Source organism: Anas acuta, chromosome W (assembly GCF_963932015.1).
Source record: "Anas acuta chromosome W, bAnaAcu1.1, whole genome shotgun sequence".
NCBI classification, from domain to species: Eukaryota; Metazoa; Chordata; class Aves; order Anseriformes; family Anatidae; genus Anas; species Anas acuta.
In genome coordinates, this window is record NC_089016.1 from 9,494,739 (window position 1) to 9,508,599 (window position 13,861).

The 13,861-nt window shown below is 49.4% G+C and overlaps 1 protein-coding gene across 1 annotated transcript; it reads left to right on the top strand.

Annotated features, from left to right (window-relative positions):
- Window positions 1-4,704: 4,704 nt before the first annotated feature.
- LOC137846849 (olfactory receptor 14C36-like) lies at window positions 4,705-5,640 on the top strand. The gene has a single exon (XM_068664960.1). It carries the CDS (start codon window positions 4,705-4,707, stop codon window positions 5,638-5,640), a length of 936 nt encoding a protein of 311 aa, XP_068521061.1.
- The last annotated feature ends 8,221 nt before the right edge of the window (window positions 5,641-13,861 follow it).

Sequence of the window (13,861 nt, forward strand, 5' to 3'; positions counted from 1 at the left end):
GAGGAGATGAAATACAGTCATTGCAATGGGGCCTCATGGCTTTCTTGTGACCCTGTGCAGAGGCTGAGAGTTGTCATACCATTGTTCTTCCCATGGCATCACACTGCCCACCACATTCCTTAGACTCCCAAGAAAAGTCCTGAGCCAGACGTGGGGGTGCAGTATCTCCCCTCCCAGTTCCAGGGGTCAGGCCTTGGACCTTTTACTTCACCAAAACCAACCAAGACTTTTCTCAGCACAGTGCTTTGCCTGTCTGTAATCATGGCCTCGAATTATCTGCCCTAAGCAGTCCCTGGGGAGGCTTTGTTACTACCAGCCCTCAGTGGGGCCCATTAATACTCCAAGTCACTTCAACGTTTCCTTCTGACTTTACTTGCTCAAGTGGTTACATCACTCTCCTCTCAGTACCTGAGCTTCATCGACTCAGCACCAAAATGCACCATGGAACTCATTAAAATGCAGAAACTCCTAACGTCTCTTCCATAGTTTTCTTCAAGCCTTCATGCCTTGTGCAGCTACTTGCAGATCTTGCATGGCGTACTTAAGGAAGAATATTTCATAAAGCAGCTAATAAAAAATATTTTCTGTTTTTAAAGAGTGATTTTTTCTGCATTTTAGTTTTGAGAATCATTCTCCTATTGCTATTCATCCATGGTGACTTCTTTGGAGACCTGCATCAGGCGGAAAAACAGAGGATAGAGGTCTGACTCCTCCACTGCCAGCAGTGGTCTTTGTCCCTGTAACTGCAGCCCAGCCCACACATGAAACCCTTTCTAAGACAAATCCGATTCCATCAAAAAACTAAAATTTAAAATAAAATAAAATAAAATAAAATAAAATAAAATAAAATAAAATAAAATAAAATAAAATAAAATAAAATATTAAAATTGAAATGACTTCTGCAATCTGAGAAATTCAGTTTGAATATCAGTAGACACCTGGACTTTCATGATTCTCTTGGGTCTCGTGTGGCAAACTCAGGAAGAAAACTAAAGAAAATATATCTTCACGTGGCTGTAGCTGCACCCATGAGCTTGGCCTCTTTTGGGAAATTGCCCCTTCCAGCCACGGAAACCTAAATTGAGTAAAGTGAAAAGACCTGCCCAGTCAATAGAGTAGGGCAAAGTCCTACTTCCTGTGCTATAGATGCAGAAGGCAAAAAGAATTGCATTGTGCCTGACACTACTCTGGAACGTGTCACCCAGGTCAGGCAACTTTACCTTAGTGCTGACAAGTCCATCACTATAACACATTACCAAGCTCTACATCTATGCTTGGGCTCTAAGGTAATAACATAGGTATTATAACATAATAACATACAACATAGCATAGAGGTAATAACATTCATGCAATGCCCGTAGTGCAGTAACACTGACTTAACACAGTGACATATGACCCTTACCTTACTTAAGCCAGTAACTTTAATGCTAAATGCTACTAAAACAAACTGAAAGAAATCAGTTTTCTCTCTTGATAACCATAATCCTTTCACTTAACTCATACATTAAAATGTCTTATTTAACCCTAGGCTCCTTGACAGACAAAAAACACCGGTAAACCACAGAGCTTGTCCATACCTTAACCACAGACATGACAGCACAAACAGAACACCAAACAATCCCACTAAAACTTTGCTGAATCTCTAATCCAGAAAGTGAAAAAGAGATACTGAGGGGGCTAGAGAAAGCTCAGCTCTACCTCAGGATCTCCTCCTCTAGCAGGAGGAATGTGACTGTGACAGTGACTGTGAGGTCACTTCTGTCTCTGCACTTGATAGGGCAGCAGCAGGAAGGTGTCACGGAAAGGGACTGGGAGGTCACTTGTGTCTGGAGGTGGCAGGTCAGCCTTGACATAGACCTGGGATCTGGACTTCTGGGCTGACATCTGGCAGTAGCCCTGCTAGGCCAGCAGAAGGCACCTGCTTGGCATGCTGACTGGGGGATCCCCTCTGCCTCCAGACCCAGGAGGACCCAGGCAGAAAGAAGGCCCCCAGATGGGTTGTCCTGTCCCTTCTGCTTGAGTCCATGACTGCACAGCAGCAGGCACAAGGCTTGGCTGTGTGTAGCCAAGAAGCTGCAAGGCCAGCAGAAGGCCCCTGGCTTGGAAGGTGCTACTGAGGTGACTTGTGTCTGGTTAGCGGAATGGATGCAAGAAGGCTGATGGTTTGGGATGCCTACTTCAGGAATGTTTTCCATCCTGATGGAGCTTTCTGTGGTAGTAGGAAAGAGCAGGAGAGAAAAAACTGCCACAAAGCGTGCCCTGGAATGTTGGCACTGGCCATGAGGATGAAGAAATGTCCAGGGGAACAACTGGTTTTGATGCTAGTAACAGAGGCAAAGAAGGCATTAACCTCAGCCTTTACCTCATCCCTTGTCAACAGGTTTTCCCCCCAAAATCCTATAAAGGATTATGATTCTCCCTAATCCTCCTTCATTTAACGTATTTTTTTATTGTTATTTTATTTTTTTATCGTCTTTGACAATAATAGATGGATTGAGATCCAGCTAAGCTTTGGCCCTTCTAATTTTGACCTGCACAGCCCCATAACATTCAGAACACAGCTCCAGATAAACTGACAGCATGCATGAGAAGAAAGCACAGCAAATGTGGATCCTGACAGCCTTCCATCCCCTACTCTTCTCTGGCTGTGCTGCAATTCCATTCAGATGGTTACTCCTGAATTATCCAAATTTCCCTGCAACCATTGCTGTGCTGCTGTCTGGTCAGAGATAGCACAATCACATGAAGGTTGAACTGTCTGCCTGCTGACCTTAACAGCTGATAGAATGGAGCATCACTGTGGGTGAACCTTGAGAAACTGCAGGATTTTGACTTCAGAAAACTTTTGACTTTAACATGGAGAAGAGCCCAGTCCTGTACCAGAGGAAAAGGAACCCCACACATCATGACAGACTGGGACCCTGCCGAGTGAGTAGTGGCAAGGAGGATGAGGTCCTGGGCACCATGAGGGATGCCATACGAGCAGTGGTGCCTCCTCACAAGGAACCAGACCAGCTTCCTACAGAGCTGTCTTACGAGGAGCATGGCCACCAAGAAGATCTGAGTTATCATATTCAGCTCAGACCCAGTGTGACACTGCATGGACAAGTGCCTACAACTAGCTGGTAAAGAGGTGAAGGTCTGGGAGTCCCTAGGACAGCCTGGTGTGGAGAGGAGCAAGGGTTTTACCAAGGCTGAAAGTCCCAACACTGAGGCCTGACTGAAAGTCACTGCCACTGAGGCCTGTGAAGAGACATCTTGATAATGAGCACAAGGTCCTCATTATCTCTGTGCATGCACCCATGAACCAGGCAGGAGATGTACCATTCTTCTGCACTTGGCCACACACATCCCCATCTCCTACTGCCCCACAAAGAGCCCTGAGCAACCAGTCAAGGGAAAGGATATCCCTTCCCAAGGGACAGGTTAAGGCCTGGCCCTTGTGCTTGGTGACACACATCCACTTTTCCTACACATCAGTGTCACCTTCACATTGCCTTTGTCTCCTTGTCTTCACTGCCTCCAGGGTTCTGCTCTAACGAGCTCCAAGGGAGGCTGTGTCAGTGCTGGCCCTCAGGGGGACACTGCAGGAAACTTGCCTCTGACTTGGACTTCAGGAGAGATGTCTTCAATTGTCTCTGAGTGCCTGAGGTTCATAGGCTCATCAGCCAAGCCCCCAGAGAGGTGATTGCAGTGCCTTGGGCTGGTGCTGTGCTGCTGAGCTGGGCCGGGCTCATGGGACAGAGAGAGCTGCTGGCAAAAGGGCCCTGGTGCAGAGAGCCAGCTGTGCCCAGGAGCAGCTCCTCTGCACAGCGCAGCAGGGCTGGGGGCACTGCCTGCAGAGACAGAGTGCTTAAAGGCAGGCAGAAGTGGCAGGATGCACAGAGCTCACTGGGGGAGAGCACTTCCCAGCCCTGAACCAGGTAAGTCTCTGGCTGGGGGGCAATGCAGCTGCAGTTCCTGGAAGAATAAGAAGCTGGGGGTGCAGGCAGGGCTGCCCAGGGCTGTGGTGCAGAGCAGGGTCCCTGCACTCAGCCTGCCCGGGGAGCCCAGGGGCTTGGGTAGGGGAAGGGCAGAGCAGGGGCTGCCTGCAAAGAGAAGGCACTTTCTGCACTCTCTGCCTGCCTCTTCCTGCTCTGATTGTGGGGCAGGCTCTATGTTAACGGGGTAGTTGGATTTGCATGGGTGACTGAGCTTCCTATTCCATTGAATTTGGACACAAACAAGTCAGTGATGAACGTGAGAATATCCCTTCCCTTCTCTCTGCTTACAGACTGCACCAGGGCTTTTCTGAGCTGTTCTTTAGGATGTGCAGGCAGGGGATGTGGTTTTTCAGCACAACCTCTGTGTTCATCCATCCCCCAGCTGAGTGCTGCAAGCAGCCAGCAGCTGGGCACTAGGGGATGGACAGAGCAGCCTTCCTGGATGTGACCTCTGGTTAAGGTGTGCCTCCACAGCAACGACATTAACCATTTCACTGTATTAGATGTGTCCCACTGGGGACTGATGGCAGAAGTGACTGCTGTGTACAGGACACTCAGCAAGCACAAAGCAGGGCTCCAGACAAGGAGATAGACAAAGGTCCTCTTGGAAACGGGGAATGTAAGGCTTTCACTGGGAATTTTTGTCAGACATTTTACTCATAACAGTCTATACATATATATTTATTTCTCATTTCGCAGGTTCTATGTCCAAAGTCAGCAAATGCCCAACGTCAGCTCTGTGAGTGAGTTCCTCCTGCTGGCATTCGCAGACACGCGCGAGCTGCAGCTCCTGCACTTTGCACTCTTCCTGGGCATCTACCTGGCTGCCCTCCTGGGCAATGGCCTCATCCTCAGCGCCGTAGCCTGTGACCACCGCCTCCACACCCCCATGTACTTCTTCCTCCTCAACCTCGCCCTCCTCGACCTGGGCTGCATCTCCACCACTCTGCCCAAAGCCATGGCCAATGCCCTCTGGGACACCAGGGCCATCTCCTATCAAGGATGTGCTGCCCAACTCTTTCTCTTTGCTTTCTTCCTTGAAGCAGAGTATTCCCTTCTCACCGTCATGGCCTACGACCGCTACGTTGCCATCTGCAAGCCCCTGCACTACGGGAGCCTCCTGGGCAGCAGAGCTTGTGCCCAGATGGCAGCAGCTGCCTGGGGCAGTGGCTTTCTCAATGCTGTCCTTCACACGGCCAACACATTTTCCCTGCCCATCTGCCATGGTAATGTTTTGGACCAGTTCTTCTGTGAAATCCCCCACATCCTCAAGCTCTCCTGCTCAGATGAATCTCTCAGGGAAGTTTGGGCACTTGTGTTTAGTGTTTCTTTAGCCTTTCTTTTCTTTGTTTTCATCATGTTATCCTATGTGCAAATCTTCAGGGCAGTGCTGAGGATGCCCTCTGAGCAGGGCAGGCACAAAGCCTTTTCCACGTGCCTCCCTCACCTGGCCGTGGTCTCCCTCTTTATCAGCACTGTCATGTTTGCCTATCTGAAGCCCCCCTCCATCTCTTCCCCATCCATGGATCTTTTTGTGTCAGTTCTCTACTCAGTTGTTCCTTCATCAGTGAACCCCCTCATCTACAGCATGAGGAACCAGGAGTTCAAGGATGCAGTAAGGAAACTCTTTGGATACATGCTTCTTTGCAATCAATAATGTTTGTGAGTGCCCTGATTATTTCAGGAACTGTGAGGAAAAATTTTTGTTACTATATTTCTCTATAAATATTAAAATATAAATATAAATATTTCTCTACAAATTCTTTCTTTTGATTTAAATTATGTTATCCTTAACCTGCTACCTGATTTTCCTATTTCTATTTTTTCATTTACAGTGACACAATCATCTAATTATTGAAAGAAGATGGTCATGTAGAGAAACACAATAAAAACAAACAAAGAATGAAAGAAAGAAAAAAAAACAAAACATCAGAACTACACTGTTATCAGCTGCCATCTCTTCCCATCCCCTCTGGAGCTGGGGGAGAAGCCCCAGCACACAGGAGGGGCTCGGGGCCAAGAGCCCAGCTGCCACATGGAGTTTGGGTCGGGGCTGCTGCTTCCCTGGAGCCATGGTCATGGCCAGCAGCAGGACGTTGCCTTTTCACTGCTGCTCTCTTTTGGCTTCCACATTGTGGTTGTTGTATTCTCGTAAGCCCTGATATCTTGTGTACCTTGGTGATAGTCCTGTTGTTTCTACAGTGGCATCCCTGTGACTGCAGGCAGCAGCAGGAACTGTGCAGCCATGGGTCACAGCTGCCTCCCTGCTAGCACCACAGTAACAGGAGGGTCTGGCTCAGGGCAAACCCAGAACCCTGGACACCTCTCCAAAGCTGCTGCCCAGAATACAGCCAAGAGGTTGCTCCCTGCTCTTCGCTTTTCTGGGGTTCTTGTGCCAGGTTCTTCACCTGGGGCTCAACAACCCCAAGCAGAGCTACAGGCTGGGAGATGAGTGGTTGGAGAGCTGCCAGGCAGAGAAGGACCTGGGAGTACTGGTTGATAGTTGGCTGAATATGGGCCAGTAGTGTGCTCAGGTGGCCAAGAAGACCAACAGCATCCTGGCTTGTATAAGAAGCAGTGTGGCCAGCAGGGCTAGGGAGGTGATTGTCCTCCTCAGGTACTGATAGGAGAGTGATGTAACCACTTGAGAAGCTAAAGTCAGAATGAAAACTTGAAGTGACTTGGAGTATTAATGGGCCCCACTGAGGGCTGTTACTAACAAAGCCTCCCCAGGGACTTGTTAGGGCAGAAAATTGGAGGCCATGGTTACAGACAGGCAAAGCACTGTGCTGAGAAAAATCTTGGTTGGTTTTAGTGAAGCAGAAGAGCCAAGGCCTGACCCCAGCCACTGGGAGAGGAGACCCTGCACACCCGTGTCTGGATCAGGGCTCTTCCTGGGGTCTGTGGGATGTGGTGGGTACTGTGATGCTATTAGAAGACCTTCATTTTGACACCTCCTCAGCCCTGCACATTGTTGCAAGGAAGCAATGCCAACAGTCAGCATGCCAAGCAGGTGCCTTCTGCTGGCCTAGCAGGGCCACTGCCAGATGTCAGCCCAAAAGTGCAGATCCCAGGGAGAAGTCAAGGCTGACCTGCCACCTCCAGACCCAAGTGACCTCACAGTCCCTTTCTGTGACATGTTTCTGCTGCTGCCCTATCAAGTGCAGAGACAGAAGTGGCCTCACAGTCAGTGCCACAGTCACATTGCTCCTGCTGGGGCAGGAGATGCTGAGGCAGAGCCGTGCTCATCACAACATTCCCATCCTTCTCCTTCTTTTGGCCCACAAGCTGATCAGATCAGGGTGAGCAAGAGAGTAAAGGTAAGGGAAAGGGGCTATGGGCTGCGTTTTGGCTTCAAGAGATACTTTGAGGTCAGGCATAAGAGTAGTGGATTCCTGTCAGGTTGTAGAGTAGCATTTAGGTTTAGGGATTAATATCACTTGTTAAAATAAGGGAAAGGCTTTACATGACTGTTTTAAACCAGTGTTACAGCAGAATCAACATTGTCTGAATGTTCTAAACTCACAGAAATCATTAATTTCTCCTGGCCAAACTCCTTTCCCCCCCCCCAAATCTCACATCTCTCCTGGCCAGGCTTCTCCTGACTTCCCCATATCAGTCATCTTCCTAGGGACAGCTTTCTGATGGCTTTCATGATCTCAGAGTACCTGTCTCATATCTGTTGGCTACTCCTTTCTTGAGACTGACGTGGCACCTAAGTCAGGATGGAAAGTATCCCAAAGGCTGTAGGCGAACCCTGCACAATATGCCCAGAATTTCTTGTACTACCCCAAAAATTTTGTTTCCTGATTTCAGCTTCTGGATACGGAATGGTTTCTGTGCACCCAGGCTATCTTTTTTTGAACCATTATGCAGTTTGCCCCAAGCATCTTAGAGGCAGTGGCCCCCTCTGTGTCGAAAACTGAAAGCAGTCCTAAAGGATGACTTCAGGCAAAAGCTGACACCTCTGACATGACAACCCCTATCCAAGACCTCTTCCACTATGGGGCCTACCAGGTACTTAGAAAGAGCCGATCTCAGAAACTACATGCACAGCAAGTGCCTTCTGCTGCCTTACCATGGACACTGGCAGATGTGAGCCTAAAGGCACAGATCCCAGCCAGGAGTCAAGGGTGACCTGTCAGCTACTTCAGAAAGACCTCACCTCACAGGCCATTTAACAGCCATTCGCTTCCTGCTGGACTTAGTGTTTCTGAGGCACCACTGAGCTTATAATACCACACCTACAAAACACCCCCTTTTTGGGCCAGGACCTGCCCAGGTAGAAGTGATCTGGTTGTGATCCTCCAAGCTCCTGGCACACCTGCTGGGCTCCCATCCTCTCTGACACACAGGACCCAGTTCCGTGCCAGTCTTGGGTGGTTGTAGGGCAGGAGGAACCTTGCAGCCAATGTTCCAGCCCCATGCCTGTTGGCAGTTTATCAGCTCCTTGTGCACAGTGAAGATCACACTCACATCCAGAAGCCTGAAGCTTTCCTAGAAGACACTCAGGGGAAGCGACCTCCCAGTCCCAGCCCTAGCCCCAGCCCTAGCTGGCAGTGCTGCTCTGCAGAGCGAGGGGGCTGTGGTGTCTGGGGCATGGGGGCACTCTGCAGGGCCATGCTGGGCAGGCGGGGAGGCAGACCCAGCTCAGGGGGTCACTGCCATTGCCCCAGGGCTGCAAGGAATCACTTGTCAGGCTCCTTTGCTGAGGTTTATGTGTGTTCTGGGGCTGCACAGCCCTCCTCTGCCTGCTCACACCAGACTGAGCACTTGAGCTCTGCTCAGGCCACCTCGGAGGAGATCCCCCCTTAGGAGGGAAGTGCTGCAGTGGAGGCCAGCTGTGCCACTGCCTTGCCCACTGCCTGTCCCTGCCTGCAGTCCCAGCACAGCCCCACAGCAGCACTGGCACCAAGTGAGAGGAGCAGCCGGGCCTGACCCCACCAGCAGGACTCAGCAGGACAGGGCGGCAGTGGCAAGAGAGCAGCTCTGCATGCCCCAAGTGCTGGTGTTCCCTGGCCATACTGCTGGGATGGGACTCTTTTCCTTTGCACCCCTGCACATGGGCACTGCCCCTGCAGAGCCAGGCCAGGTCTCAGAGGAAGGATGTCAGACAAAAAAAGGCAGTAAAATCTTAATTTCCTTAAGGTAAAATTCACAGAGAGCATAGCTTCACATGCACAGAGTCTATGAGCTATATTCAACAGGTACATCCATATCATTTTAATGGGTGTTCATTAGCTGAATTAACGTAATAAGAATATGCACAAACACAATCACAAAACAAAAAACAAAACAAAACCAAACAGGTATACTAGTATTCCACCATTTATTTGCATTACAAGACATGTACAGAAGCAGATCAAAAATTTATTGCATGCAAGACACATCTAGTCATCTATATCCACAAGGCATGCTTGAGCTCCTGCCTCCTCATGCTACAGATGAGGACGTGCTCTGCTGGAGGCACCACTGAGTACAGAACTGCCACCACTAGGTCCAGGGATGGGGAGGAGATGGAGGGAGCTTCAGGCACGCAAACATGACAGGCCTGAGGGAGATGCACACCATGGCCAGGTGAGGGAGGCACATGGAAAAGGCTTTGTGCCGGCCCTGCTATAGAGACGACAGGACTGTCACCTAGATCCACAAGGTCGAATCCTGCTCCCACCTGTGGCAGCTGGGCTCTTGGTCCTGAGCCCCTCCTGTATGCTGGGACTGCTCCCATAGCTCCAGAGTAGATGGGAAGAGAAGGAAACTGAGACCAATGAATTTTTGATAACATCTTTATTGTCTTTCTCTACCAAGGAAGCCTGGTTCTGTATGTACATTAGATGATGTGGTCAAACCATACACAAGAAGTAACATTCAGAATGCTAAGAATGAGATTATTAAAAACAAAATGAAATATTGTTCAAATAGAAACAGAGAAAAATAATTTAAAAAATGTTGTGTCATTTTCCCAAATACCCTTTGATTTCTCTTGTGATTCTTATTAATGACAATGTTATGATAACAATAGTAACGATAAAAATGATATGATAGAATGTGAATCAAAATATATGCATATTATTAAGAATACATCTTCTGAAAGCATCATGGATGCTTAAGAAGCATGTATGGAAACAGTTTCCTCACTGCATCCTTGAGCTCCTGGTTCCTCATGCTGTAGATGAGGGGGTTCAGTGCTGGAGGTAACACCGAGTACAGAAATGACACCACCACGTCCAGGGATGGAGAGGAAATGGAGGGGGGCTTCAGGTAGGAAAATATGCCAGTGCTAAGAAACAGGGAGACCACAGCCAAGTGAGGGAGGCACGTGGAAAAGTCTTTGTGTCGTCTCTGAGAAGAGGGCATCCTCAGCACAGCCCTGAAGATCTGCACATAGGACACCACAATGAAAACAAAACAACCAAAGGCTAAAAAAATACTAAACAGAACTGCCCCAACTTCCCTGAGGTAAGCATCTGAGCAGGAGAGCTTGAGGATGTGGGGGATTTCACAGAAGAACTGGTCCACAGCATTGCCTTGGCAGAAGGGCAGGGAAAATGTAGTGGCCGTGTGAAGGACAGCATTGAGAAAGCCACTGCCCCAGGCAGCTGTTGCCATCTGGGCACAAGCTCTGCTGCCCAGGAGGCTCCCGTAGTGCAGGGGCTTGCAGATGGCAATGTAGCTGTCATAGGCCATGATGGTAAGGTTATAATACTCTGCTGATATGAAGAAGATAAAAAAAAAGACCTGTGCAGCACAGCCTTGGTAGGAGATGGCCCTGGTGTCCCAGAGGGCATTGCCCATGGCTTTGAGCAGAGTGGTGGAGATGGATCCCACATCGAGGAGGGCGAGGTTGAGGAGGAAGAAGTACATGGGGGTGTGGAGGCGGTGGTCGCAGGCTACTGCGCTGAGGATGAGGCCATTGCCCAGGAGGGCAGCCAGGTAGATGCCCAGGAAGAGCGCGAAGTGCAGGAGCTGCAGCTCGCGTGTGTCTGCGAATGGCAGCAGGAGGAACTCGCTCACAGAGCTGATGTTGGGCATGTCCTGCTTCTGGGCATGGGGTCCTGCCCAAGGAACAGAAAAACACTGAGAGTTTATCAGAGTTATCTTTACAGAGTTATCTTACAAAATATATATATTAAAAAAAAAAAAGAAACAAACAAAAATAAAAACAACTATTTTTCTTTTATGCCTTCATTTCTCATTTCAGAGGAAAAATCATTCAATTTTCCATTTAATCCCTCCCAAATGATTCTCCACTTCCATTCAGACTTTTGGCAGGTCCCTTTCATGAGTTCTGGCTGGTGCTGCTAGAGGGTGTCACTGAGAGCAGGGGACTTGCTGTGGGCAATGTGGGAGTGAGTCCTTCCCAAAGTAAGTGGTAAAGAACATGTAGTGATTTGTCTTTTGTCTCTTTTGTGCTAGCAGCCCCACTGTACTCAAAGTAAATCCTTGTTTGTCATCAACATGGCGATGTCTTCATTGCAGTGTCCTTGAGAGAGCACATCAAGTCTGTGTGTTAGTCCTAGTGTCAACTGCCCTGTGCTGGTGTCCCTTTGACCTACAGGACAATTGCACTCCTATGTTTGCCTGAAAAAAAAAAACAGGACACTGCTGAGAGCAGAGATATCCAGGTACAAAGTGCCCATCTCCAGACCCCTACACCAGTCCCTGTACTCCCCTTCCTCCAAGCTCACCAAGGGCTCACTCCATGGGCATGTGAAACCCCCATCCCCAGCCAGCCTGGGAACAAGACCAGCAGCAACACGGTCAGCTGGAGAAGCCAGGAGGAATGCCAGCGTGCTGCTGCCAGGGGAGGCAAGGCCAGGGAGGGACAGATGGACACTCAGCAGACCCTCCTGTGCTGCAGCTCTGGCTGCAGGGGAGGCAGCTCATGCTCAGTGCAGGTGATCTGTGCTCACCTCAAGCCGGCAGAGACCTCCAAAAGACAGGGCACTGGGCACTGGAGGGTTTGCAGCTCCTAAAGATCAGCTAGGATAAAACCTGAGAGGACCACCATGATGATGTTGGTGCAGTTTGTTGGCTGAGGTGTGGGAAGAGACTTCAAGAAGTTCATTGATGAAATATTGATCTATCATTGCAATGCTCTAGCAGTCTCAGTCTGCAGTACAAACCTGACCACCTATTACCATGAAACCAGCCTCCACTCTACCACAGGAATCTGCAAGCACAGGCTACAGAAAAAGTCTTGCCTTTCAGGTAGCCCCATCCTTGGTTTTCCTTTTGAAATATACAACCATAAATGCCATTCTCTAAAACATTTTCTACTCGTTTCTGGAGAAAAAGAGAGAACCACCCTGACAGATGTTACCAGCTGTCGGATGTGCCAGCTGTAGAAGACCCCTCTGGCAATCCCACCTGCATTGTCCTGCTGCCAGAGACTCATGGTGTCAAGAGCCTGCAGATGTGTCCTGCCACACGCTGCCCTCAGTTGTTGCGCTCCTCAGTGCCTCCAAGACCTCTCTCCTTCTTTCTGTTGTAGGAAATCCCAGTCCTGTACCTTTTTCCCCGTTCCTGTAGACCATTGTTTTTGTGGTGTCTCACTGGATCTGAGCTGAGTCTGATAACTCCAATTCTCCTGGTGGCCATGGTCCTTGTAAGGCAGCTCTGTAGGATGCTGGCCTGGTTCCTGGTGAGCAGGCACCACTGCTCGTACGGCATCCCTCATGGAGGGTGTTCACAAGTCTATGGAGCTGGATGGGATATAGACGAGGGTGCAGAGGGAGCTAGCAGAAGTGCTCACCAAGCTGCCTTCCATCATTTATCAGCAGTCCTGGCTATCAGTCAACTGGTGACTAGCAAATGTGATGCTCACCTACAAAATGGCTTGTTGGAGGCCTGTCCTTAGTGTCCCCCAGGGCCCAGTACTGCAGCCAGGTCTCTTTAATATCTCCATCAATGATGTGGATGAGGGGATCGAGTGCACCCTCAGTAAGTTTGCAGATGACACCAACTTTGGAGTGAATGTTGATCTGTTAGGAGGGCTTGTGAGGCCACAACTCGAGTACTGTGCTCAGCACTGGGGCCCCAATAAGAATGTGTATCTATTAGAAGGAGTCCAGAGGAGGGCCAGGAGGACAATCAATGGGCTGCAGCACTTTTCCTAGGAACATGCTGAGGAAGATGGTTTTGTTCGGCCTGGACAAGAGAAGGCTCTGGGGAGACCTTAAAGAGCCCTTCCAGTACCAGTAGGGGGCCTACAGCTGGGGAGGGACTCTTCATCAGAGTGTCATGATAGGAGTAGCAGTAATGGTTTTAAACTGAAAGAGGGTAGATTTAGATTAGCTATTAGAAAGAAGTTCTTGACTTAAGGGTGGTAAGGCTCAGAACAGGCTGCCCAGGGAAGCTGTGGATGCCCTGTCCTGGAAGTATTCAAGGCTAGGTTGGATGGGGCTTTGAGCAACCTGGTCTAGTGGAAGCCAAATCGATGGTGGAGCAGAGTGAGAAGCAGAGAAGGCCTTGATGTTGTGCAAACACTGCACAGGAACAGTGACTACAGCTGTGGGTGACCAACACTGCTCTGGTCACATATCAAAAACACAGCACCACATGGCCTGATCTGCAGAGGAACTCTGTCCCAGCCAGAGACAGTGTCCCCAGAATGGACAAGAAGCTCTGAAAGGAGCCAGGAAGGTGCTAATAAGCACCAGGACAACTGAGGAAGCCCAAAGGCACTTCTGAAGGGTCACTGAGTGTCACCCGAGAGGCAGTGCTGGGCAGTGGGGAGGGCCAGGAGAAACAATTGTGTTAAGGTTGTGAGAAATAAGGAAATGTCATTGCCATTACCCAGGGCTGCAAAAAATCACTCACTGGCCTCCTCTGTCAGGGCATTGTGAGCCCAGTAGACAGCAGTGAATGGAGCCCGC

Coding starts and splice junctions, on each gene's coding strand:
- LOC137846849 (XM_068664960.1), top strand. CDS start 4,705: ATGCCCAACGTCAGCTCTGTGAGTGAGTTCCTCCTGCTGGCATTCGCA.